Source organism: Galleria mellonella, unplaced genomic scaffold, assembly GCF_026898425.1.
Source record: "Galleria mellonella isolate WM207_F2 unplaced genomic scaffold, CSIRO_AGI_GalMel_v1 utg36, whole genome shotgun sequence".
Taxonomy (NCBI): domain Eukaryota; kingdom Metazoa; phylum Arthropoda; class Insecta; order Lepidoptera; family Pyralidae; genus Galleria; species Galleria mellonella.
Window position 1 is genome coordinate 8,955,213 of NW_026442086.1, and position 27,973 is coordinate 8,983,185.

General features: G+C 37.4%; 3 protein-coding genes across 3 annotated transcripts; all 3 read left to right on the forward strand.

The window, feature by feature from the left end:
* Nucleotides 1–1,257: 1,257 nt before the first annotated feature.
* LOC113520737 (ecdysone oxidase-like) lies at nucleotides 1,258–13,118 on the forward strand. Its single transcript, XM_052897392.1, has 4 exons — nucleotides 1,258–1,319; nucleotides 8,793–8,887; nucleotides 9,920–10,050; nucleotides 10,962–13,118. Exons 1-4 carry the CDS (start codon nucleotides 1,258–1,260, stop codon nucleotides 12,540–12,542), a joined length of 1,869 nt encoding a protein of 622 aa, XP_052753352.1. The 3' UTR covers nucleotides 12,543–13,118.
* Nucleotides 13,119–13,342: 224 nt separating this feature from the next.
* LOC128201194 (ecdysone oxidase-like) lies at nucleotides 13,343–19,808 on the forward strand. Its single transcript, XM_052897393.1, has 5 exons — nucleotides 13,343–13,381; nucleotides 14,040–14,179; nucleotides 15,250–15,344; nucleotides 17,171–17,301; nucleotides 18,228–19,808. The coding sequence occupies exons 1-5, from the start codon at nucleotides 13,343–13,345 to the stop codon at nucleotides 19,806–19,808; spliced, it is 1,986 nt and encodes a 661-aa protein (XP_052753353.1).
* An 803-nt stretch (nucleotides 19,809–20,611) lies between these two features.
* On the forward strand, nucleotides 20,612–27,883 carry LOC113520738 (ecdysone oxidase-like). The gene is made up of 5 exons (XM_052897394.1): nucleotides 20,612–20,650; nucleotides 21,299–21,438; nucleotides 22,493–22,587; nucleotides 24,395–24,525; nucleotides 25,452–27,883. Exons 1-5 carry the CDS (start codon nucleotides 20,612–20,614, stop codon nucleotides 27,024–27,026), a joined length of 1,980 nt encoding a protein of 659 aa, XP_052753354.1. The 3' UTR covers nucleotides 27,027–27,883.
* Nucleotides 27,884–27,973: the final 90 nt, after the last annotated feature.

Consider the following 27,973-nt stretch of genomic DNA (forward strand, 5'->3'; position numbering starts at 1 on the left):
CTATAAAACACGTCCTTCTGTTCTAATAAATCACTTTCAATATATTTTTTACGTTGGTAGTTCAATTGTACAATATTGTACATGTTACATTTAAGTAAATAGGGGGATGGATTTTGTAAAGATGAAAGTCGAACTCATAATTAAAGGTGAATAAATAAAGATAGAATGATTCCATTACTCAATACTTGTTTATTATCTATTTACTAGAAGGAAATTTTGTATAAAAGTTGTTTGCTTGGGCACCTTTGTCCCATTCATGTTTCTACCATGAAGCAGTCGTGTTTGCATGGCTGTGTTTCGTTTCGAAGGGTGGGATATAGCAGTGAATTTTCAGGGTACAGAGGAATAACACCCGAGTCCTCAGATGCCTCCCCCATTATAGGCGAAACAGTTTCTGTTATGTCCTTGTCTTCCTCATGTCTATAAGCGACGATTACCACTTTCCCGTGGCACGGTGGGCCATCAGCTCGTTTGCCATTCTAAGTTGATTAAAAAAAGTATCTCTTTATGAATATATTCTCTTATATCTTTTTTATGACTCCAATGTAGTTTCAGAATGTAGATATCTACTGAGAAGAAATTACAAGAAACTTAGCAGTTACTCTTTAAAAATCAATGATACATACCTATAGTGTTTATTTTATACAATAGGATATATATTTGAAATTATTTATAAAAGTCGTTTGCTTGGGTACCTCTGTCCCATTCGTGTTTCAACCGTGAAGCAGTTGTGTTTGCATGGCTGTGTTTCGGTTTGAAGGGTGGCGTAAATTTACTGGGTACAGAGGAATAACACCTGAGTCCTCAGGAATGGCAGCACTTGGGGGTATCATGGGCGAAACAGTATATTTTGTTATGTCCATGGTACTGCTCATGTCTATAGGCGACGGTTACCACTTTCCATCAGGTGGGCCGTCAGCTTGTTTGCCATTCTAAGTTGTATAAAAATGTGTATATATATAGAATTTTGAAAATAAAACTTTAATACTCTTTTGTTGGAAAGGTGCATATGATGAATTATGAATTTTAAAACATTAGATCTCGAATCCTTTGAACATAGAGTGAACAAGCAATTTTAATATGTACTCTATACTATGCCTTGCTAATGATATTTTTTAATTTTGTAATTTTTGACAATTATTGTTGGTTTTTTTGGTGCTTCATTTTTTTTTTGTTTTGTATTTTAAGATATCTTTTATTGGGATTAAAGGTAATGAAAAGGTCGATGAGTTGGCGATAAAGGGATCAGAATCAAAAATGATAGGTCCCAAACCATATGTTGAACTTGCATCAAGTGTTGTTAACTCTGCCCTTGAGGAGTATGTGAGGAAAAAACAGCAAAAGGAATGGAGGACTTTAAAGGGTCTTCAACATTCTAAAAAGTTCTTAAATGACAATGTTGAAGAATGGGATAAACTCATCTACAGCGGTGGCAGACAACAGGCAAGACTCATTATAGGTGCCTTAACTGGACATATGCTAATAAGGCATATACTCGTACTACACAAGATGGGTCTATCTTCGGACACACTGTGCAGACTGTGCGGAGAGAAATCGGAATCTATGGAACACTTGATGTGCAACTGTGATTCGTTAGCGAGCATGCGCATGAGGCTACTGGGAACGGCTTATCCAAAGCCAGGGGACTGCAGATGTTTTAAACCGCGGGATATCGTTAAGGTAACACAAAGGATCTATGAAATGATGGTATAAGGCAGGGGGAAGCACAAAAGATCCCGATGGGTCGACGTGCAATGGCTTAGCTGACCCCATATGCGGTTATAAGATAAGATTATGATATCTTTTTGTTACTTTTAAATAATATACAACACAATGTAGTATTGTTACGAATAAATAAATTTAATACCATAATAACGTAAGTAATTAAGAATATTAATATATTAATTAATTAAACATAATAATAACAAATACCTTATATTTGATTTTTTTTTATACACATTACGGTTCGACGGATCACACAAGACTCTTATAAGGCTGTTCTTAATACATCGAATACCCGTTTTTATATGTTTATCATTCAACAACAATCAAATCAATACTAATTAACAATACTTTCGTATTAAAACTAACGTTATTAACTCCTAATACGTCACTCACATGTTTTAAACATTATATTTAGACTAGTTCACAATAAAAACAGATTATTACGTTAATCACATTATCACACTATTGCTAATCACGTTGTAAACAACATTCGAAGCGCTTATACAATATTTTCATTAAATTACATTGTCAACATATATGTAAGTGATATAACGTCACATTTGTTACCAATTATGTAATATTTCATGGCAATTTTAATTATAATTATTAACATAGATAGATAATGCTATACACTTGCTACACACACAAATACACACTTGCTGGAACAATATACCACCACCGGTAAGATTATGTAGTATTAAATATATATTTATAAGAGCCTTAAAAAGGTTTTCATTGATAAACAGAAAATTGGCATACCTAATAGGTACGTAGCGGGGGGAAAGGGATTGTTAGCAAACGAGTTTGATAGCCCCATTGCTAGCAATATGCCCTATTAGGTTGACTTCTGCGTGGGTCCCCTTGGAAACCATCGTAAACAATTCTTGTTAAATTCGTCACGATGGGCTAACTGACCTGCTTCATCCTCACCTATCATTCTTTACTGGTGTTCCGCCGGTATCATTCTTTACTGGTGTGTATACCGATAGCGCGAGTGGGGTTACCACTCCATTATCACCCACAAAAAATAGGTACGTAACGGAAATATTGATCACTAGAATGTTTGAATGTGATCGAGTGTGACCTCATTCTAAATAATATTTTTCATTTATTAATTTAGATGAAAATATTAAATAGTGGTTAATAATGGACACACACAATTAGTTTAATTTATTTATATATATTTTTGGTCAAGAATTCTTGCAGTTGATTTTTGGTTTTTGGCCACAACAGAATATCAGTGTTTTGCTCTTTTGAGGGCAAAGCAATAAACTGAGTTGTGACCATTTTGTGTTGCCTACTGTGACCTACCACATTCACGAAAAATTATGTTACCTTTTTAAGTAAGTGATGCAAATAAATTATATATCTATCTATCAATTTAACACCTTCTTTTAACTTATAAATGATGCCATATATTAACTCTACGGAATCAATATATCTAATATCATATAGCCACGCTATCACGCACAATTCCAATACATATTGGTTGGCATATCTGCAATATTTTACAATATATCTTTCTATGTACTCTATGTTACCTTTTAGTAATAACCAAACACCTCCTGCGTTCTGTGCCTCGCAGCTGTGGTCCTATCTCATAGTGGTATTATTTAAAGGCCCGATTTTTGTAATGCATATAGTTTGATAATTTGGGTTTAGATGCAATAATGCTTTTAGAATGTAGCTTTTATTAAACGAACTTTGCGATCTTTGGTAACTTTGTGAATTTTGTGATATTTTAACGTTTGCTTTTTGGTATCTAAAAGTATTATTGTTATATCGTAGATTATTATTTTCCAATAAATTTCTTAATAATATATATACGATTAGTCCGTTTAAAAGTAGCCAGTGTTCTTCTCCATCTAAAATACACATGTAAATCAAATTTCAGGATGATAGAATTATTAAGAGCTTGAGAGGTTAGAAACAAACACATTATGCCATAACTTTAAGAAGGATGTCGTTTTATTGTCATAAAAAATTTAACCTATGGCCAACCAACTGGCGAGCGACTCTTTTTTATTTTATATTTATTTGTACTTATACTAAGAAATGTATTCATTTACATTCTGTTCAATAATCAACTTCTGAACTATTTTCTTCGACGGAGTTCAGAGAGATTGAAAATTTTCCAACACAAAACAAATACAATACGAACATATGTTTCCAATGCAGATACAAATAGGCTCTACTCCTCATTTCCCTTGAAGGTCAAATAATTAACACCTACTTAAATATAATACCATTTATACAAAATGTATTTGTTGTACAAAATTGACATTGCCATCGTCTGTATTTATTTCGTTCATTCAATACGCACTATCTAATAATTAATATTTGAAAGTGCTGACGTAAAACTAATAAAATTACTACACATGCATGTGTCTATTGTATGGAAAATTTAATTTGTGAATAATATGTAGCAACTTTGCCAGAGAGAGAGAGGTCACTTAATTGGTCAAAACAATTCAATGTGCTAACGATATTTTTGACCGGTATCTTGAAACAAGTCATGCTCACTTTGATGTCCAGGGAACGTGTTGCGGCGTTGTGGGCCAAGTTTTTGTTTTGTTGGATGATAATGGAATGGAAATCCCACTTTTTTTTTAACGTCTGGAAAATGCTTTATGCAGACCCATACAGTTTGTGGGAGGTGAATGGGTACTGTGGGAATCCCCCCGTTAGGCGGGGGTGTACCCACCAAAAACCAGACGATATACCCTCAAGCTGTCGTATGTTGGAGACAGGTTCGCTTTCGCACTTACCACATCTTCGACGGTAGCGACCCGCCCTCTGATGGTGAGGGCAGGCTCCTTTCCATGGTAACCCCACCTGCACTCTCGATATACGCTGGCGGGGCATCAGTGGGGGATGATAGGTGACAATGAAGCAGGTCAGTTAGCCCACGGTGACGAATCTAACAATAAATCATTCACGATCGTTTCCAGAGGGAACCACGAGAAGATCGACCTGACAGGATATATAGCTAGCAATGTGGCTACTAATCCCCATTACTAACACTTCCTTCTCCCCCTGTGGGCCGAGTTGTTGGGCTTTTTAGAATACGGTTGAACACAATGATGGCTGGCTTATCCGTCATACTCGTGACCGAGTGCTTCTAGTAGGGACTGATCTGTTCAAGAATACTGTATTTGGTTGTAGTTTTTATTAATATGTAATTTGGGTTATTCATTAATTTTTTCCTTTAATTTTTTTTTTAAGTGCGTAGCTCATACACTGTCATCGTTAAAGAAATGCAGCTGTCTATACGCAGCTATTACAACATTACAACGCATCTTTATTTATTATCGGATTTACATTTAAAATATGTTCAGCTAACACTTAGTAGGTATTATAATAACATTGAAATGAAATGAACTGAAATGGAATGGAATAAAATGAGATTCATTCGTAAAAAACATAACTGTAGTCTCTTAACTAATATTAATATTATAGTTTTATAAGGGTACAGTAATTATGGTTTTAGAACTGGGCTTTCCCACCAAAATACTATCTACTACCACGTGGACGAAACCAACTCAACTAGTTACTTTATAAATAAATATTTAAAGCCTGCGTCACGTCACAATTAGCAAGTATACAATATATAGCGTGAGTGCCGGCTGTCGCTTAGTACAGTGACGTGCTATTCGAGCCAGGGGAAACAATGTGAGTATCCAAGTACACAGGCGGCGGGCGGCTGACGCTGTCGCTGCGGCTGCGCTGGCGCGGAATGTGGCGGCGCCTTGCGGTAATATTGTCGTGCTCGTGCTAATATAATGCTTCTATTCCTGTTGACAGTGTGAACAGTGCCACTTGTTGGTTGACATGGCACAAAATATAAAGAATCCGATAATCAAAACCGTCTAAACAATCATATATTTAGACTTTTTATCTCGAGTTAAAGCTCTCGAGTTCACGTTCTGACATTGGTTTGCTGAGGAACGATTTCATATATTTTAATGACCACCTCACAAGCTCAAACAAAATCCTTTTACAATCTACAAAGAAAATAGCCAGAGGAAAAAAATATGCCTATATTTGTGTGAAGAACTGCTCCATTATGGTGCGCGGTGCGGATACAAGTTCAGTTCTAATTATAAGTAATAGTTGATATGTCTATCTTCGCCCGTGTATTGTCTTGATATGCGTGTTTGAGTGTTTATTCTATGAATATAATAAAATGTTACAGAAAAGAATAATTGTAATATTTAGAATCAAGGTTTTATATATTAATATGTGTTTTCAGTCTTATTGCTATTGTATTTCTATATTTACTCGAATGTTTGTGATTGATTTTGATTTGGGACATAGATATAATTCTCAGACGGATAATTTCAATTTTTATATTTGTGGTGGAGAGTTAATTATATTGAGATGTTTGGATTCTCTACCAGTGCATATATATGTGTCACATTTTATGAATTATTATTTATTAGAAATTATTGAGGCTATCCCGTCGCTGTAGTGCCTTACACATGTTTGCACGAGAGTGTACGGACGATTTTTATGCAATACAGCGCAAACGAATTGTTTCGCTGTTGGATAGGGTGCGTGTTAGCTCAAACAATGTCTTGGAGACAATTGCCTATTTAAAATATTGAATGGGACAGGTTATCAATGCAAAACCGTCATGAGTGCTCATTTACTAACATGGATAAGTCAAAATAAAAAAATAAAATAAAACTTGAAGAACATCGACAAACACATTATCTTACGACTATGATCAAGACTGAAGCTGCTAGTGAACGGATTCAACACAATAATTTACACACTCCACACATTGTTCGACTTGTGCTTAGTAAAGTGTTAAAATCTATCCAGGTGTGAAGTATTTCATGACATTTGAAGGATGTTTAATTTTTTCCGATGCAATTTTACTCTGGACTCGATATATGGCTCGAAGTTAACGGACTGCTTCACAGTCAGCAATATGGTTTCACCGCCGGCAAGTCTACCACTGACGCAGGAGTTGCGCTAATGACACATATTTTCGAATCTTGGGAGAGGTCACAGGATGCACTCGGAGTTTTTTGTGACCTATCAAAGGCATTTGATTGTGTGGATCATAAAACGCTTTTGTACAAGCTCGAACATTATGGTATAAGAGATAATGATCTAAAATTAATGAGAACTTATTTAGAGGATAGGGTTCAAACTGTAGATATTGACGGTGTAAAATCTAAGGGAGCTAATATTAAGATGGGCGTTCCACAAGGGTCAATCTTAGGCCCCTTTCTCTTTTTAATCTACATAAATGACCTTCCCTTTATGGTAGAGAAAATTGCAGATATAGTGCTGTTTGCGGATGATACTTCGTTAGTGTTTAAAATTGGACGTCAAAGTAATCAATTAGACGATGTAAATTGTGCTATGTCTGCAATATTAAATTGGTTTACATGTAATAACCTATTATTAAATTCCAGCAAAACAAAGTGTATAAAATTTACACTTCCTAATGTAAGACTAATAAATACACAGTTATTGCTTAATGACGAAATAGTAAATTTTGTTAATGATACAGTTTTTTTAGGTATAACAGTGGACTCGAAATTACAATGGGGGCCCCATATTTCAAAATTGGCCAGTAGACTCAGTTCTGCTGCATATGCAATTAGAAGAATTAGGCAATTAACAGACGTGGCGACGGCTAAACTTGTTTATTTTAGTTATTTTCACAGCATAATGTCTTACGGCATTTTGCTGTGGGGTAAAGCAGCCGATATAAATACTATATTTGTTTTACAAAAGAGAGCCATACGTTCTATTTATGGTATGGGTTCAAGAGAGTCATTACGTCAGTGCTTTAAAGACTCAAATATCCTCACAGTTACTTCACAATACATTTATGAAAATATTATGTATACACGGAAGAACTTAGAGAGTTTTAAAAAACTCAAAGACTGTACAAGTAGAAACTTACGCAATATAAATAAGCTTATTTTACCTAAATGCCGTCTGCACAAAATAAGTAATTCATTCTATGGTAATTGCATAAGATTTTATAATAAACTGCCGGAATCTGCATTAAATCTGACAGAGAGGCAATTCAAATCTTATATTAAACAATTTTTATGTAAGAAAGCCTATTACAGGATAGACGAATTCATAGATGACAACATATCAAGTAAATAATTAGTTTATTAGCATACAACGTTATAATTTTATTTTCTCATTGCTTTCTTGATTTAATTGATTAATTTTAGAAATATGAAAGCGTAGCGGTTTTTTGTATTAATTGCCGCATGCATTCTTATGTAAAATGTGAATACTATAACTATCAGATGGCAATTGTGAGTAGCTTTGACGTGGTCTAGTGTTTTGAGTAGTCATGCTCACTAAAATGTCCAGACTTGTGGCGGCGTGGTGGGCCGGGTCATTGGGCTCCCTAAAATATGGTCGAGCGCAGTGATGGCTGGCTCATCCGTCATACTCGTGAACGGGTGCTGCTTGTAGGGACTGGTCTGCTCTAATCACTATGACTGATTTCCTCTTATTAATTGTTTAACCAGTTGGTTATGTATTCAATATTTTTTCTTTTTGAGTATTTAATTGAATTAGTGCTAATTGGTGGTTTGTATTCACACAATTAAACTTAAAAATGTAAAGTAATAATAAAATTATTTAAAAGAGCAACACGCAAGTTTCTTGCTCGTTCTTCTTGTGATGAGACAGCTTTCCGAACGAGCGGTAGATTAAAAAAAATGTAATGACTTTTCAAAAGTGCTTCAATGTAAGTTTATTTGAATAAATGATTTCTATTCTATTCTATTCTATTCTAATAGAGGATAAATTTACCTAGAAATTCTAGATGACCAGAAATTGGAAAACATATTTCGTAAAATGGCTATCAAGTTGGAAGTAAAGAGACGTAACTGTATCTTTGCAGTAATAAACTTTTAATATCATCCATCCATGAATGAGGCGCCAACAACTGAAGTCATGGATTTGTTCCCTGACGCAAGTGTTCTCGCTAAAAAATACTTATTTTATTGTTATGACAATAGCGATAAAAATAAGAGTAAGCTAACTGTAAGATAATATTTTTTATTTGATACCGTCAGGTTGGTGTTCCTACTGCTGTCAGTTCTTGGCACCACTCAGTTTGCGAGAGCTCTCCTGCCGAGCTTCTCGCTGCCTGTTGGAGTGACCCTTACAGGTAATAGCAAGCACCTATGTCAGTATTTGACCTATCTTAGACTGTCTTGCATCCAGACATATTTAAAATTTCGAGAAGTTATTTAAAGGAATGAAATGTAATTATAAATAGTACCATGTTGATGGATCGAGTACTCTCGAGTGTTTTTTTTGGTGGATATCACCATTTCGCATGAAGAGAACCTCATGAAAGCTAAAACCGGGAAGAAGAGAATGTATCTCGACTTGGCTTACAAGGTGACCGAAATGTAGAGGGGTTACATGCACTGAAATCATTCCAATTGTTCTGTCGGAGTACGATCTTATCCCAACTAGTTTGAAACGATACCTCTGACAATTGGGATTTCAAGGCAGCTTACTTCAGGGAAAGATACAGAAAGCAGTGCTTTTGGATACTGCCTGTATAACACGCCGGTTTTTCTTCCTGAGCTCCTGAATTCTCACCATCTGTGTTTCTGCCGTAGGTATATTGACTCGATGGAGTCAATATATTACTATGGCCTTAATTATAAATCCACTTAAAATGTTATTTATCTATGTTAATAATTAAAATTATGATTGTCATAAAATATTACATATATTTTAATAATGTTGTTTTTAAAATTAATCACGTAATTGACTAAAGGAACATGCTTTATTCAATTACGTGATGGAAATACGCGAATTTCAAATACGCGACGAGAAACCGACTCCTACTTAAAATACGGCAGCCTCTCATTCATGAAGTCGTACTTGAGAGTTAAGTCTTGATGGAGTATTTCGGCTTCCTGTTTGTGGATATGTAAGTACTCACTGTTGGCAAGAGCTGAACAATCCGAGAGCACATGTTCGAGTGACTCTCTGGGATTGCGATACGTCTGACAGATATCCTCAGTGACATCAGATCAAAGAAATTCGCATACTGTTCAACATTGCTCATCCGGATACTTCACAGTACGGTTTATAATAAACGAAACATCACCGGGCCCAGTTTCGGCGTGAACATTATCCATCATCAACTTCGTAATGCCCTGGCTCTGTTTTGGCGGTACAGATGGCGAGGAGTTCGAGTACATAGTGGTGGGCGCGGGCGCGGCGGGCGCGCCGGTCGCCGCCCGGCTCGCGCTCGCCGGCGCCAGCGTGCTGCTCGTGGAGGCGGGCGGAGACCCGGACCCTATATCCTGGGTATGCTATGTAGTCTATACTAATATTACAAAGAGGAAAGATTCAATTCTTTGTTTGTATTGAATAATTTCAAGAACTACTTAACTGATATTAAAAATAATAAATAATAATAATTTCATTTATAAAGCTATAATACAGTTTTATTGCATAATTGCTTTTTAAACTCGTTGCTTCTGATTATCTAAAAAAATCGATTCGTGTTTCTTAGTGAGGCTAACGAACATACTTTACGTAGTGTCAATAACGTCTGCCTTAAATTTCCCGCTCATTCTTCTTCCTTTTATTCTAAATCCTTTACTGTCCAAGCAACTCGCCTGTGGAACTTACTAACTGCCTCTATTCGATGCGCTCAAACTTTCACTAGCTTCAAAATCTCGGTTAAATCCTATTAACTCTCCCTTTAGTACTATTTTCCTGTGTTCTCTCTCTTTATTTTCCTTCGCCATTTTCTTCTGATGTATGTGTGCTATACAAACAATTATATACAGGGTGTAAGGGACAGGTTGGCCAAAACAAAAACAGCTGATCCAGATAAATGATCTGAATCAAATAGCAGATCATTTTCCCATCGGAAATGCACCACAGCCATTTGAAATTTTACGATTCATACGACGCGTGATACGTTTGCTGTTACTGTTTTTTGGTATTTCATAGTATATCATTTATATTATGACACAATATCATAGATTAGATGATTTTGAACGAGAAAAATAAGGGAAGAAATTGAATTTTTACGTAAAGAATTACCAATGACTTTTGGTTCAGAATAATGGTTTGAATTCACTGTTTCAGTTTTTGCTAACCTGTCCCTTACACCCTGTATATTAATTAATTTCGCACGCCCGAACGCACGCACACATGCACGAACATAGAAGCTAGTAGATATATGAAACAATTACTAATTATTACAGGTACCAGCTGCATTTTTAGCGCTAGCGAACCCGGCCATAAACTATCAATATAAAACAATTTCTAACAATGTGTCGTGTCTGTCGTCACGGAACAGAGCATGTCAGGCCCGCCGCGGCAAGGGTCTCGGCGGCACCACCAGCATCAACTATATGATGTACGTCCGCGGTAACCGACACGACTTCGACGAGCTGAACATCACGGGATGGTCCTGGAAACACATGGAACCTTACTTTTTGCGTTACGAGGGCTTGCAAGATTTGGATCTTCTGCCCCCATCTTCAATACCATATCATAATACCACGGGTACTATGAAGATAGGATTCTTCGAAGACTCTAATAATCCGTGGCATTCGAAAATCATTGATGGATATGATGCTCTCAATTTCCCTCGTAATCCTGATGTCAATGGGGTATCTCAAATTGGAGTTTCTCGAATTATTGGATATACTTATAGAAACGAGCGCATGAGTACTGCACGAGGATATCTCGGAAGAGATGATGTGAAGAGAAAACTGAAAGTGGCCAAGTACACCAGGTGCACAGGAGTCATCATAGACGATGACAATGTAGCTCGTGGCATTACGGTCGTTCATGGACCTTCTAATGCTACATTACGACTCTATGCGTCGCGGGAGGTTATATTGAGCGCGGGGGCTCTCGTCACTCCACAACTACTTATGTTGTCAGGTATCGGTCCTGCTGATCATTTAAATGAAATGGGTATACCAGTTCGCGTAGATCTGCCAGTAGGCAATAATATGACAGATCAATCACTGGTGTCAATGTTTGTTAAAGTGGAGGAACCGTTAAATTTACCGAAAGAAATTTTAAATAGCTCTGAAACGGGTATCTTGCTACCTCCAAGTGGTTCTATCAGCCTCACTGATGTAACTACTTTTGTAAACACATTGTGTTATGATTTTGTTAATCGACAACTCACGGGAAACAGTACGGAGTGTGAGTTGCCAACAACACAGTTCTATCATTTGTATACAGGTAGAGGTTTGCCTATAGTCGAAGGAGTCATCTTCAGATATCTGGGATTGAATGACTCTGTAGTTAATCAATTAAGTGAGGTTAGTAAAAATTATGCTCTTATAAGGATGACGTCAGTACCATTGCAGCCAAAGTCGAGCGGAACGGTGCGGTTGGCAAGCGTGGATCCGCTTCAAGCACCTGTTATTTTTCCTAATTACCTGTCTGACGATCGCGATTTGGAAGAGATGATGCGCGGCATTCGGATTATCGAGCAGTTGATAGAGACGACGGTGTTCAAGGCAGCGGGTGCGTCGCTGGTGCGATTGGTACTGAAGGACTGCCCTAGCGGCGGCCAGCAGCAGGATTCAGACGAGTACTGGCGCTGTTATGCGCGCCATTTGACATCCACTACGTTCCATTCGGTGGGCACGAGCGCGCTGGGCCGCGTGCTGGACGCGCGGCTGCGCGTGCGCGGGGTGGCGCGCCTGCGCGTGGCCGATGCGAGCGCACTGCCGCGGCTGCCGCGCGGCAACCCCGCCGCCGCCATCATAGCGTTCGGCGAGAGGCTCGCGGATTTTCTTCTAGAGGATAATATTAATTGATAGTGGTCACATAATCTATTGAAATGATAAAAACATACTATATTATGTAACGTACAAGTATTTATGTTTTTATAATAAAAAAACAAAAGAGTTTCAGACATTGGTTTTAATAGTTTAATTGAGCTTTATGTAGAGTTTTATTGTCCTTCTTGGTAGTACCTTCTTTTTCTTTGGAAGGAGAATGTTTCTTAAAACACTAGATTAGAAACAAAATAACAATATATTTTTCAAAAATTCCATTAAAAAAAAAAACTTAACGTAACTGAAAGGATTTTGGGTGGATGATGCCGCTGTAAACAGCTAATTAGAATCGTTACTACTTCCTAATTAAAAATGTGCAAGTGAGATTGTTATTTATAGGCATTTTACAGTTAATATTTGTGTCGCGGACTTTTATGTAACGTTGAAAGTAATAAACAGTTTTGCTATAGATTTCATTCCTTTATTTCAAACCGTTCAGGCAACGCACGCCATATTTGCCGACTTTAATTACATTTATTGCGATTAATTATTGAAAATATTTATTTACCAATATAAAAAATATTTTTTAGCATACAGGGATAATATACCTTTGGAATAATTTCTAATCGAATCAATAGTAGCGGCGATTATCCCGAACATCCAAACTCACAAATTTACCTCTTCATACTATTAGTATAGATTCAGCTGATCCACCACGTTACGTGATCGAGCTGATGTATTTCTATATGCTTTATATATTTAGGAAAAGTTCTCAATTATAATACCATATTAATAATAGTTATGTTTAATACATTTAATATGGGAATACAGCGTCAGGGATGTTCTTCTCTAGAAATCTGTCCGACTCTAGAATAAAGGTATACGGGTATGCAACCCCGGCCTGCCGAGCCGCTGCAGTGTCGCAGTCTTTTCCGCTACTGCAGTTTTCCCTCCTTTCCATTCCCACATAAGTTCCTTATTCCTCTCATTTACCAATTTCCTTTACGCATTTCCAACAATCCCTTTCTATTTTCCTCAATTTTCAAAAATAGAAAAAAAAAACGAAACGAATGAAATGAGATTTATTCATAAAAAATATAACTGTCTCTTAACTAATATTAATATTATAGTTTTATAAGGGTACAGTAATTATGGTTTTAGAACTGGGCTCCTAAATAGGTTAATATAATAACAGGAGTCACAGCTCCAACCCTCCTCTAGTATTATGGGGAAAATAATACTGATATAGAGTAACTATATCAAAGCTGTATATATAATTTAACATTAAAAAAAAAAAAAAAATTCCGGCTGATCGTTTTACAAAAAGAGTTTAATACTTTGCGTTTTATTCGCTGACTACAGAGATACTGTTGTTAGCGATCGAGCTTTTAGACCATCTTATTATCGACCGTTACTAACAATCTCTTTTCCACCAAAATACTATCTACTACCACGTGGACGAAACCAACTCAACTAGTTATAAATAAATATTTAAAGCCTACGTCACGTCACAATTAGCAAGTATACAATATATAGCGTGAGTGCCGGCTGTCGCTTAGTACAGTGACGTGCTATTCGGGCCAGGGGAAACAATGTGAGTATCCAAGTACACACGTGGCTGTCGGCTGCCGCTGTCGCTGCGGCTGCGCTGGCGCGGAATGTGGCGGCGCCTTGCGGTAATATTGTCGTGCTCGTGCATATTTTTTTTATCTCGAGTTAAAGCTCTCGAGTTCACGTTCTGACATTGGTTGTTGTTAATAGTTGAAATGTCTATCTTCGCCCGTGTATTGTCTTGATTTGCGTGTTTGAGTGTTTATTTTATGAATATAATAAAATGTTACAGAAATGAATAATTGTAATATTTAGAATCAAGGTTTTATATATTAATATGTGTTTTCAGTCTTATTGCTATTGTTTTTCTATATTTGCTGGAATTTTTGTGATTGATTTTGATTTGGGACATGGATATAATTCTCAGATGAATAATTCCAATTTTTATGTTTGTGGTGGAGATTTAATTATATTGAGACGTTTGGATTCTCTACCAGTGCATATATATGTCTTGGAGCCAATTGCCAATTTAAAATATTGAATGGGACAGGTTATCAATGCAAGACCGTCATGACTGCTCATGTACTAACATGGATAAGACAAAATAAAAAAAATAAAACTCGAAGAACATCGACAAACATATCATCATACGGCGATGACCAAGACTGAAGATTTTCAGATACAAATAACTAATATGAAACGATTACTTTTGTACGATTGTCAATATAGAGTCCTGCGCTGCTAGTGAACGGATTCAACACAATAATTTACACACTCCACACATTGTTCGACTTGTGCTTAGTAAAGTGTTAAAATCTATCCAGGTGTGAAGTATTTCATGACATTTGAAGGATGTTTAATTTTTTCCGATGCAATTTTACTCTGGACTCGATATATGGCTCGAAGTTAAGAATAGAGGATAAATTTACCTAGAAATTCTAGATGACCAGAAATTGGAAAACATATTTCGTAAAATGGCTATCAAGTTGGAAGTAAAGAGACGTAACTGTATCTTTGCAGTAATAAACTTTTAATATCATCCATCCATGAATGAGACGCCAACAACTGAAGTCATGGATTTGTTCCCTGACGCAAGTGTTCTCGCTAAAAAATACTTATTTTATTGTTATGACAATAGCGATAAAAATAAGAGTAAGCTAACTGTAAGATAATATTTTTTGTTTGATACCGTCAGGTTGGTGTTCCTACTGCTGTCAGTTCTTGGCACCACCCAGTTTGCGGGAGCTCTCCTGCCGAGCTTCTCGATGCCTGTTGGAGTGACTCTTACAGGTAATAGCAAGCACCTATGTTAGTGTTTGACCTATCTTAGACTGTCTTGCACCCAGACATAGTATTATATTATCTGTGCCCAGACATATTTAAAATGTCGAGAAGTTATCTAAAGGAATTAAAATTAAATGTAATTATAAATAGTACCATGTTGATGGATAGAGCCTTCTCGAGGGTTTTTTGGTGGATATCACCATGCGGCATGAAGAAAACCTCATGAAAGCTAAAACCGGGAAGAAGAACTTGGCTCACAAGGTGACCGAAATGTAGAGGGGTTACATGCACCGAAATCATTCCAATCGTTCTGTCGGTGTATGGTTTTATCCCAAGCGGTCTGAAACAATACCTCTGACGATTGAGATTCCAAAGCAGCTAACTTCATGGGAAAGATACATAAGCAGTGCTTTTGGATACTGCCTTTATAACACGCCGGTTTCTCTTGCTGGAACCCTTAACGCCGGTATCTGCCGGGGATTAATTTGTTGTCCAGGTAGGTGGGTAACATATGGTAATATCTATATATTTTCGTTACAATATCTGTATACTGGTCCAGTAACGATTATATTAAAAGTCTGTTATCCAAAAATAATATTGGATTACAGACTTTTACCTTAGATTACATAGATAGAGCATTGAGCCTCAAAAACGGGTCAACTATTTGTCAGCTAATTTATTTTATTTATTTATTTATATAAAAACACCACCAGCATATTGCATTATAACACATATAACAAACATTAAATACAATACAATATTAATGTACATGCCTGTTAAAGGTGTGTGAACATTTTAGCATTTATTTTAACATAGACAGTGCGAGAAAATGAAGTAACAATTATAATGAATAACTAATTCTCAATTTATCATTTTTTTTAACAGATTTCTATGTACCTACGCATAAAAGGTATCTTGACGTATAATTTAATAAATAAAATGAGTATAAATGCATTTAAAATATGCAGACTTTATAAGACAAATTAAATATAGTATTTATAAAAGATTCAGTTGTAAGAAAAAGTTGATCAGTTTTTCTCGATGTATTTCTATGGAGGCACTATCTATATAATCTAAGCTTTTAACATATTCGAAAATAATTAATTGACTAAAGTCAATTAATTATTTTGACTAAAGTCAATTAATTATTTTCATTTCAATTTAAATACAATTCATCTGTGCCCCTGCTCTACGTGACTAATTTAGAAAACAAAGTTATTAAAAAATATATGTGATATGTTATGACAATCGAAATTTTAATTATTAATATAGATAAATAACATTTTAAGTGGATTTATAATTAAGGCCATATTAATATATTGACTCCACCGAGTCAATATATTTACCTACGGTAGAAACACAGTTGGCCGGAATTCAGGACTCCAGAGAGAGAAACCGGCGACTATGCGGGCAGTATCCAAGAGTACCGCCGTTTGCATTTTTCTCGTGAGTGAACCGCTTCGGAATCTTAACAAGGACCAGCTGAGGCTCCTACTTATAATATGGCAGCCTCTAATTCATAAAGCCGTACTTGAGAGTTAAGTCTTGATGGAGTATTTCGGCTTCCTGGTTGTGGATATGTAAGTACTCACTGTTGGCAAGAGCTGAACAATCCGATAGCACATGTCTGAATGACTCTCTGGGATGGCGATACGTCTGACAGATATCCTCAGTGCCATCAGATCAAAGAAATTCGCATACTGTTCAACATTGCTCGTTTGAATAATTCACAGTAGGGTTTATAATAAACAAAACATCACCGGGCCCAGTTTCGGTGTGAAATTTTTTTATCATCAACTTCGTAATGCCCTGGCTCTGTTTTGGCGGTACAGATGGCGAGGAGTTCGAGTACATAGTGGTGGGCGCGGGCGCGGCGGGCGCGCCGGTCGCCGCCCGGCTCGCGCTCGCCGGCGCCAGCGTGCTGCTCGTGGAGGCGGGCGGAGACCCGGACCCCACATCCTGGGTATGCTATGTAGTCTATACTAATATTATATAGAGGAAAGATTTGCTTGTTTGTTTAAAAAAAATTGGAAAAAATATTTCACTTATAAAGCTACAATGTCAGCGAGTCCTGTCTCTTCTTTATGCAATCTTTTTTAACCTCGTTGCTCCTGATTATCTAAAAGACCGATTCGTGTTTCTCAGTGAGGCTAATGAGCATACTTTACGCGGTGTCAATAATATCCGCCTTAAATTTGCCGCTCATACTTCTTCCTTTCATTCTAAATACTTTACTGTCCAAGCAATTTGCCTGTGGAACTTACTACCTGCCTCTATTCGGTGCGCTCAAATTTTCACTAGCTTCAAAATCTCGGTTAAATCCTATTAACTCTCCCTTTAGTACTATTTTCCTGTGTTCTCTCTCTTTATTTTCCTTCGCCATTTTCTCCTGATGTATGTGTGCTATAAAAAACAAATATATACAGGGTGTAAGGGACAGGTTGATCAAAACAAAAACAGCTAATCCAGATAAATGGTCTGAATCAAATGGCAGATCATTTTCCCACCGGAAATGCACCATAGCCATATGAATAACGTATCTTAGTTTTGACGCCGCGCAATATATTTGAAATTTTACGATCCATACGACGCGTGATACGTTTGCTGTTACTGTTTTTTGGTATTTCATAGTATATCACTTATATTGTGACACAATATCATATTATTAGATGATTTTGAACGAGAAAAATAGGGGAAGAAATTGAATTTTTCCGTAAAGGATTACCAATGGCTTTTGGTTCAGAATAATGGTCTGAATTCACTGTTTTAGTTTCTGCTAACCTGTCCCTTACACCCTGTATATTAATTATTTTCGCACGCCCGAACGCACGCACGCACGCACGCACATAGAAGCTAGTAGATATACGAAACAATTACTATTTATTACAGGTACCAGCTGCATTTGTGGCGCTAGCGAACCCAGCCATGAACTATCAATATAAAACAATTTCCAATAATGTGTCGTGTCTGTCGTCATGGAACAGAGCATGTCAGGCCCGCCGCGGCAAGGGTCTCGGTGGCACCACCAGCATCAATTATATGATGTACGTCCGCGGTAACCGACACGATTTCGACGAGCTGAACATCACCGACTGGTCCTGGAAACAAATGGAGCCTTACTTTTTGCGTTACGAGGGCTTGCAAGATTTGAATCTTCTTCCCGCATCTTCCATACCATATCATAATACCACGGGTACTATGAAGATAGGATTCTTCGAAGACTCTAAAAATCCGTGGCATTCGAAAATCATTGATGGGTATGAAGCTCTCAATTTCCCTCATAATCCTGATGTCAACGGGGTATCTCAAATTGGAGTTTCTCGAATTATTGGATATACATATAGAAACGAGCGCATGAGTACTGCACGAGGATATCTCGGAAGAGATGATGTGAAGAGGAAACTGAAAGTGGCCAAGTACACCAGGTGTACAGGAGTTATCATAGACGATGACAACGTGGCTCGTGGCATTACGGTCGTTCATGGACCTTCTAATGCTAGATTACGACTCTATGCGTCGCGGGAGGTTATATTGAGCGCGGGGGCTCTCGTCACTCCACAACTACTTATGTTGTCGGGCATCGGTCCTGCTGATCATTTAAATGAAATGGGTATACCAGTTCGCGTAGATCTGCCAGTAGGCAATAATATGACAGATCATTCAATGGTGTCAATTTATGTTAAAGTGGAGGAACCGTTAAATTTACCGAAAGAAATTTTAAATAGCTCTGAATCGGGTATGTTGCTACCTCCAAGTGGTTCTATCAGCCTCACTGATGTAACTACTTTTGTAAACACATTGTGTTATGATTTTGTTAATAGACAACTCACGGGAAACAGTACGGAGTGTGAGTTGCCAACAACACAGTTCTATCATTTGTATACAGGTAGAGGTTTGCCTATAGTCGAAGGAGTCATCTTCAGATATCTGGGATTGGATGAGTCTGTAGTTAATCAATTAAGTGAGGTTAGTAAAAATTATGCTCTTATAAGGATGACGTCAGTACCATTGCAGCCAAAGTCGAGCGGAACGGTTCGGTTGGCAAGCGTGGATCCGCTTCAAGCACCTGTTATTTTTCCTAATTACCTGTCTGACGATCGCGATTTGGAAGAGATGATGCGCGGCATTCGGATTATCGAGCAGTTGATAGAGACGACGGTGTTCAAGGCAGCGGGTGCGTCGCTGGTGCGATTGGAACTGAAGGACTGCCCTAGCGGCGGCCAGCAGCAGGATTCAGACGAGTACTGGCGCTGTTATGCGCGCCATTTGACAGCCACTACGTTCCATTCGGTGGGCACGAGCGCGCTGGGCCGCGTGCTGGACGCGCGGCTGCGCGTGCGCGGGGTGGCGCGCCTGCGCGTGGCCGATGCGAGCGCACTGCCGCGGCTGCCGCGCGGCAACCCCGCCGCCGCCGTCATAGCGTTCGGCGAGAGGCTCGCGGATTTTCTTCTAGAGGATAATATTAATTGATAGTGGTCACATAATCTGTTGAAATGATAAAAACATACTATATTATGTAACGTACAAGTATTTATGTTTTTATAATAAAAAAACAAAAGAGTTTCAGACATTGGTTTTAATAGTGTAATTGAGCTTTATTATTAGCGTAGAGTTTTATTGTCCTTCTTGGTAGTACCTTCTTTTTCTTTGGAAGGAGAATGTTTCTTAAAACACTAGATTAGAAACAAAATAACAATATATTTTTCAAAAATTCCATTAAAAAAAAACTTAACGTAACTGAAAGGATTTTGGGTGGATGATGCCGCTGTAAACAGCTAATTAGAATCGTTACTACTTCCTAATTAAAAATGTGCAAGTGAGATTGTTATTTATAGGCATTTTACTGCTAATATTTGTATCGCGGAAAAATGTAATGTTAAAAGTAATAAACAGTTTTGCTATAGATTTCATTCCTTTATTTCAAACCGTTCAGGCAACGCACGCCATATTTGCCGACTTTAATTACATTTATTGCGATTAATTATTGAAAATATTTATTTACCAATATAAAAAATATTTTTTAGCATACAGGGATAATATACCTTTGGAATAATTTCTAATCGGATCAATAGTAGCGGCGATTATCCCGAACATCCAAACTCACAAATTTACCTCTTCATACTATTAGTATAGATTCAGCTGATCCACCACGTTACGTGATCGAGCTGATGTATTTCTATATGCTTTATATATTTAGGAAAAGTTCTCAATTATAATACCATATTAATAATAGTTATGTTTAATACATTTAATATGGGAATACAGCGTCAGGGATGTTCTTCTCTAGAAATCTGTCCGACTCTAGAATAAAGGTATACGGGTATGCAACCCCGGCCTGCCGAGCCGCTGCAGTGTCGCAGTCTTTTCCGCTACTGCAGTTTTCCCTCCTTTCCTTTCCTACATAAGTTCCTTATTCCTCTCATTTACCAATTTCCTTTACGCATTTCCAACAATCCCTTTCTATTTTCCTCAATTTTCAAAAATAGAAAAAAAAAAACGAAACGAATGAAATGAGATTTATTCATAAAAAATATAACTGTCTCTTAACTAATATTAATATTATAGTTTTATAAGGGTACAGTAATTATGGTTTTAGAACTGGGCTCCTAAATAGGTTAATATAATAACAGGAGTCACAGCCCCAACCCTCCTCTAGTATTATGGGGAAAATAATACTGATATAGAGTAACTATAACAAAGCTGTATATATAATTTAACATTAAAAAAAAAATTCCGGCTGATCGTTTTACAAAAAGAGTTTAATACTTTGCGTTTTATTCGCTGACTACAGAGATACTGTTGTTAGCGATCGAGCTTTTAGACCATCTTATTATCGACCGTTACTAACAATCCCTTTTCCACCAAAATACTATCTACTACCACGTGGACGAAATTAACTAGTTATAAATAAATATTTAAAGCCTGCGTCACGTCACAATTAGCAAGTATACAATATATAGCGTGAGTGCCGGCTGTCGCTTAGTACAGTGACGTGCTATTCGGCCCAGGGGAAACAATGTGAGTATCCAAGTACACACGTGGCGGGCGGCTGCCGCTGTCGCTGCGGCTGCGCTGGCGCGGAATGTGGCGGCCCCTTGCGGTAATATTGTCGTGCTCGTGCATATTTTTTTATCTCGAGTTAAAGCTCTCGAGTTCACGTTCTGACATTGGTTGTTGTTAATAGTTGAAATGTCTATCTTCGCCCGTGTATTGTCTTGATTTGCGTGTTCGAGTGTTTATTCTATGAATATAATAAAATGTTACAGAAATGAATAATTGTAATATTCAGAATCAGGGTTTTATATATTAACACGTGTTGTCGGCAGTCTTATTGCTATTGTTTTTCTATATTTGCTGGAATTTTTGTGATTGATTTTGATTTGGGACATAGATATAATTCTCAGATGGATAATTTCAATTTTTATGTTTGTGGTGGAGATTTAATTATATTGAGACGTTTGGATTCTCTACCAGTGCATATATATGTCTTGGAGCCAATTGCCAATTTAAAATATTGAATGGGACAGGTTATCAATGCAAGACCGTCATGACTGCTCATGTACTAACATGGATAAGATAAAATAAAAAAAATAAAACTCGAAGAACATCGACAAACATATCATCATACGGTGATGACCAAGACTGAGGATTTTCAGATACAAATAACTAATATGAAACGATTACTTTTGTACGATTGTCAATATAGAGTCCTGCGCTGCTAGTGAACGGATTCAACACAATAATTTACACACTCCACGCGTTGTTCTACTTGTGCTTAGTAAAGTGTTAAAATCTATCCAGGTGTGAAGTATTTCATGACATTTGAAGGATGTTTAATTTTTTCCGATGCAATTTTACTCTGGACTCGATATATGGCTCGAAGTTAAGAATAGAGGATATATTTACCTAGAAATTCTAGATGACCAGAAATTGGAAAATATATTTCGTAAAATGGCTATCAAGTTTAACTGTATCTTTGCAGTAATAAACTTTTAATATCATCCATCCATGAATGAAACAACAACTGAAGTCATGGATTTGTTCTCTGACGCAAGTGTTCTCGCTAAAAAATACTTATTTTATTGTTATGACAATAGCGATAAAAATAAGAGTAAGCTAACTGTAAGATAATATTTTTTGTTTGTTACCGTCAGGTTGGTGTTCCTACTGCTGTCAGTTCTTGGCATCACCCAGTTTGCGGGAGCTCTCCTGCCGAGCTTCTCGCTGCCTGTTGGAGTGACCCTTACAGGTAATAGCAAGCACCTATTGTTAGTGTTTGACCTATCTTAGACTGTCTTGCTCCCAGACATAGTATTATATTATCTGTGCCCAGACATATTTAAAATGTCGAGAAGTTATCTAAAGGAATTAAAATTAAATGTAATTATAAATAGTACCATGTTGATGGATAGAGCATTCTCGAGGGTTTTTTGGTGGATATCACCATGCCGCATGAAGAAAACCTCATGAAAGCTGAAACCGTGAAGAAGAACTTGGCTCACAAGGTGACCGAAATGTATAGGGGTTACATGCACCGAAATCATTCCAATCGTTCTGTCGGTGTATGGTTTTATCCCAAGCGGTCTGAAACAATACCTCTGACAATTGGGATTCCAAAGCAGCTAACTTCATGGGAATGATACATAAAGCAGTGATTTTGGATACTGCCTTTATAACATGCCGGTTTCTCTTGCTGGAACCCTTAACGCCGGTATCTGCCGGGGATTAATTTGTTGTCCAGATAGGTGGGTAACATATGGTAATATCTATATATTTTCGTTACAATATCTGTATACTGGTCCAGTAACGATTATATTAAAAGTCTGTTATCCAAAAATAATATTGGATTACAGACTTTTACCTTAGATTACATAGATAGAGCATCGAGCCTCAAAAACGGGTCAACTATTTGTCAGCTAATTTATTTTATTTATTTATTTATATAAAAACACCACCAGCATATTGCATTATAACACATATAACAAACATTAAATATAATACAATATTAATGTACATGCCTGTTAAAGGTGTGTGAACATTTTAGCATTTATTTTAACATAGACAGTGCGAGAAAATGAAGTAACAATTATAATGAATAACTAATTCTCAATTTATCATTTTTTTTTAACAGATTTCTATGTACTTACGCATAAAAGGTATCTTGACGTATAATTTAATAAATAAAATGAGTATAAATGCATTTAAAATATGCAGACTTTATAAGACAAATTAAATATAGTATTTATAAAAGATTCAGTTGTAAGAAAAAGTTGATCAGTTTTTCTCGATGTATTTCTATGGAGGCACTATCTATATAATCTAAGCTTTTAACATATTCGAAAATAATTAATTGGCTAAAGTCAATTAATTACTTTCATTTCAATTTAAATACAAGTCATCTGTGCCCCTGCTCTACGTGACTAATTTCGAAAACAACGTTATTAAAAAATATATGTGATATGTTATGACAATCGAAATTTTAATTATTAATATAGATAAATAACATTTTAAGTGGATTTATAATTAAGGCCATATTAATATATTGACTCCACCGAGTCAATATATTTACCTACGGTAGAAACACAGTTGGCCGGAATTCAGGACTCCAGAGAGAGAAACCGGCGTACTATGCGGGCAGTATCCAAGAGTACCGCCGTTTGCATTTTTCTCGTGAGTGAACCGCTTCGGAATCTTAACAAGGACCAGCTGAGGCTCCTACTTATAATATGGCAGCCTCTAATTCATAAAGCCGTACTTGAGAGTTAAGTCTTGATGGAGTATTTCGGCTTCCTGGTTGTGGATATGTAAGTACTCACTGTTGGCAAGAGCTAAACAATCCGATAGCACATGTCTGAATGACTCTCTGGGATGGCGATACGTCCGACAGATATCCTCAGTGCCATCAGATCAAAGAAATTCGCATACTGTTCAACATTGCTCGTTTGAATAATTCACAGTAGGGTTTATAATAAACAAAACATCACCGGGCCCAGTTTCGGTGTGAAATTTTTTTATCATCAACTTCGTAATGCCCTGGCTCTGTTTTGGCAGTACAGATGGCGAGGAGTTCGAGTACATAGTGGTGGGCGCGGGCGCGGCGGGCGCGCCGGTCGCCGCCCGGCTCGCGCTCGCCGGCGCCAGCGTGCTGCTCGTGGAGGCGGGCGGAGACCCGGACCCCACATCCTGGGTATGCTATGTAGTCTATACTAATATTATATAGAGGAAAGATTTGCTTGTTTGTTTAAAAAAAATTGGAAAAAATATTTCACTTATAAAGCTACAATGTCAGCGAGTCCTGTCTCTTCTTTATTCAATCCTTTTTAACCTCGTTGCTCCTGATTATCTAAAAGACCGATTCGTGTTTCTCAGTGAGGCTAATGAGCATACTTTATGCAGTGTCAATAATATCCGCCTTAAATTTCCCGCTCATACTTCTTCCTTTCATTCTAAATACTTTACTGTCCAAGCAATTTGCCTGTGGAACTTACTACCTGCCTCTATTCGGTGCGCTCAAATTTTCACTAGCTTCAAAATCTCGGTTAAATCCTATTAACTCTCCCTTTAGTACTATTTTCCTGTGTTCTCTCTCTTTATTTTCCTTCGCCATTTTCTCCTGATGTATGTGTGCTATAAAAAACAAATATATACAGGGTGTAAGGGACAGGTTGATCAAAACAAAAACAGCTGATCCAGATAAATGGTCTGAATCAAATGGCAGATCATTTTCCCACCGGAAATGCACCATAGCCATATGAATAACGTATCTTAGTTTTGACGCCGCGCAATATATTTGAAATTTTACGATCCATACGACGCGTGATACGTTTGCTGTTACTGTTTTTTGGTATTTCATAGTATATCACTTATATTGTGACACAATATCATATTATTAGATGATTTTGAACGAGAAAAATAGGGGAAGAAATTGAATTTTTCCGTAAAGGATTACCAATGGCTTTTGATTCAGAATAATGGTCTGAATTCACTGTTTTAGTTTCTGCTAACCTGTCCCTTACACCCTGTATATTAATTATTTTCGCACGCCCGAACGCACGCACGCACGCACGCACATAGAAGCTAGTAGATATACGAAACAATTACTATTTATTACAGGTACCAGCTGCATTTGTGGCGCTAGCGAACCCAGCCATGAACTATCAATATAAAACAATTTCCAATAATGTGTCGTGTCTGTCGTCATGGAACAGAGCATGTCAGGCCCGCCGCGGCAAGGGTCTCGGCGGTACCACCAGCATCAATTATATGATGTACGTCCGCGGTAACCGACACGATTTCGACGAGCTGAACATCACGGGATGGTCCTGGAAACACATAGAACCTTACTTTTTGCGTTACGAGGGCTTGCAAGATTTGGATCTTCTGCCTCTATCTTCAATACCATATCATAATACCACGGGTACTATGAAGATAGGATTCTTTGAAGACTTTAAAAATCCGTGGCATTCGAAAATCATTGATGGGTATGAAGCTCTCAATTTCCCTCATAATCCTGATGTCAACGGGGTATCTCAAATTGGAGTTTCTCGAATTATTGGATATACATATAGAAACGAGCGCATGAGTACTGCACGAGGATATCTCGGAAGAGATGATGTGAAGAGGAAACTGAAAGTGGCCAAGTACACCAGGTGTACAGGAGTTATCATAGACGATGACAACGTGGCTCGTGGCATTACGGTCGTTCATGGACCTTCTAATGCTAGATTACGACTCTATGCGTCGCGGGAGGTTATATTGAGCGCGGGGGCTCTCGTCACTCCACAACTACTTATGTTGTCGGGCATCGGTCCTGCTGATCATTTAAATGAAATGGGTATACCAGTTCGCGTAGATCTGCCAGTAGGCAATAATATGACAGATCATTCAATGGTGTCAATTTATGTTAAAGTGGAGGAACCGTTAAATTTACCGAAAGAAATTTTAAATAGCTCTGAATCGGGTATGTTGCTACCTCCAAGTGGTTCTATCAGCCTCACTGATGTAACTACTTTTGTAAACACATTGTGTTATGATTTTGTTAATAGACAACTCACGGGAAACAGTTCGGAGTGTGAGTTGCCAACAACACAGTTCTATCATTTGTATACAGGTAGAGGTTTGCCTATAGTCGAAGGAGTCACCTTCAGATATCCGGGATTGGATGAGTCTTTAGTTAATCAATTAAGTGAGGTTAGTAAAAATTATGCTCTTATAAGGATGACGTCAGTACCATTGCAGCCGAAGTCGAGCGGAACGGTTCGGTTGGCAAGCGTGGATCCGCTTCAAGCACCTGCCATTTTCCCTAATTATCTGTCTGACGATCGCGATTTGGAAGAGATGATGCGCGGTATTCGGATTATTGAGCAGTTGATAGAGACGACGGTGTTCAAGGCTGCGGGCGCGTCGCTGGTGCGACTGGAACTGAAAGCTTGCCCCGGCGGCGGCCAGCAGCAGGATTCAGACGAGTACTGGCGTTGCTACGCGCGCCATTTGACATCCACCACGTTTCACTCCGTGGGCACGAGCGCGCTGGGCCGCGTGCTGGACGCGCGGCTGCGCGTGCGCGGGGTGGCGCGCCTGCGCGTGGCCGATGCGAGCGCGCTGCCGCGGCTGCCGCGCGGCAACACCGCCGCCGCCATCATAGCGCTCGGCGAGAGGCTCGCAGACTTCCTTCTAGAGGATATATAGTGATAAAAAAATATATTACGTAACAAAGAAGTATTTATATTCTTATAATAAAAAAAAAACAAAACTGTTTCTAACATAAATTTTAATAGTTTCTATTAAGTTTTATATAGAGTTTGATTGTTTTAGGAAAAACCCTTCTTCTTCTATAGAAGGTGCTGACTTAAGGATCTATCAAGGGACATTTTTAATCACTTGAGTAGAAACATAATAATAATATTTTTTTATGAAATTCCTATTGAAATTGATAAAAACTTTACGTAAATGAAAGAGTTCTGGGTGGACGAGGCTGCAGTGAGCAGTTAATTGGAATCGTTAATCTTTCCTAATTCAATTTTTTTCTTTTTTATACAACTTATTCTAAGTTGTATAAAAAAAATATTTTAGGCAAACAAGCTGACGGCCCACTTGATGGAAAGTGGTTACCGTCGCCTATAGACATGAGCTGTACCATGGACATAACAGAGTATATTGTTTCGCCAATGGGCGAATGCGGGCGATGTCTATAGGCGACGGTTACCATTTTCCATCAAATGGGCCGTCAGTTTGTTTACCATTGTAAGTTGCATAAAAAAATATAATATAGTGTATTAATATTATTATTGTACACCGAAATAAAATATATTTTTATTCTTCATTGTGCCACTTAACGTAAATGAAGAAAAAAAAAAAACATAATACTCGAATGACAGTGTAAAATAACTTTATATAATAATAATAGAATATGTTATATATAACATATTACCTCAGTACATAAAATATATAATCTGTTTCAATAGATGTTAATGAAAATGTAAACAAACGAATAATTCTACCGGACATAAGACAGTCTGCTAATGTCTAATCTCATCGAAAACATAATGTGAAATGAGAGCCTAGATCAATATTCAATAAATAAATAAAATGAATTTATATAACAATTGCTTGTTTTCTTTAAAATTTAATTATAC

What these genes read in the sequence shown, in the direction of transcription:
- LOC113520737 (XM_052897392.1), top strand. Translation starts at nt 1,258, where the DNA reads ATGATAGGTCCCAAACCATATGTTGAACTTGCATCAAGTGTTGTTAAC. An exon ending in GTTAACTCTGCCCTTGAGGA is followed by an intron (nt 1,320 to 8,792) that starts GTATGTGAGGAA and finishes TGATACCGTCAG; the next exon opens with GTTGGTGTTCCTACTGCTGT. An exon ending in ACCCGGACCCTATATCCTGG is followed by an intron (nt 10,051 to 10,961) that starts GTATGCTATGTA and finishes TAATTATTACAG; the next exon opens with GTACCAGCTGCATTTTTAGC.
- LOC128201194 (XM_052897393.1), top strand. Translation starts at nt 13,343, where the DNA reads ATGTTCTTCTCTAGAAATCTGTCCGACTCTAGAATAAAG. An exon ending in TGTCCGACTCTAGAATAAAG is followed by an intron (nt 13,382 to 14,039) that starts GTATACGGGTAT and finishes TACAATATATAG; the next exon opens with CGTGAGTGCCGGCTGTCGCT. An exon ending in ACCCGGACCCCACATCCTGG is followed by an intron (nt 17,302 to 18,227) that starts GTATGCTATGTA and finishes TATTTATTACAG; the next exon opens with GTACCAGCTGCATTTGTGGC.
- LOC113520738 (XM_052897394.1), top strand. Translation starts at nt 20,612, where the DNA reads ATGTTCTTCTCTAGAAATCTGTCCGACTCTAGAATAAAG. An exon ending in GAATGTGGCGGCCCCTTGCG is followed by an intron (nt 21,439 to 22,492) that starts GTAATATTGTCG and finishes TGTTACCGTCAG; the next exon opens with GTTGGTGTTCCTACTGCTGT. An exon ending in TGTTGGAGTGACCCTTACAG is followed by an intron (nt 22,588 to 24,394) that starts GTAATAGCAAGC and finishes TTGGCAGTACAG; the next exon opens with ATGGCGAGGAGTTCGAGTAC.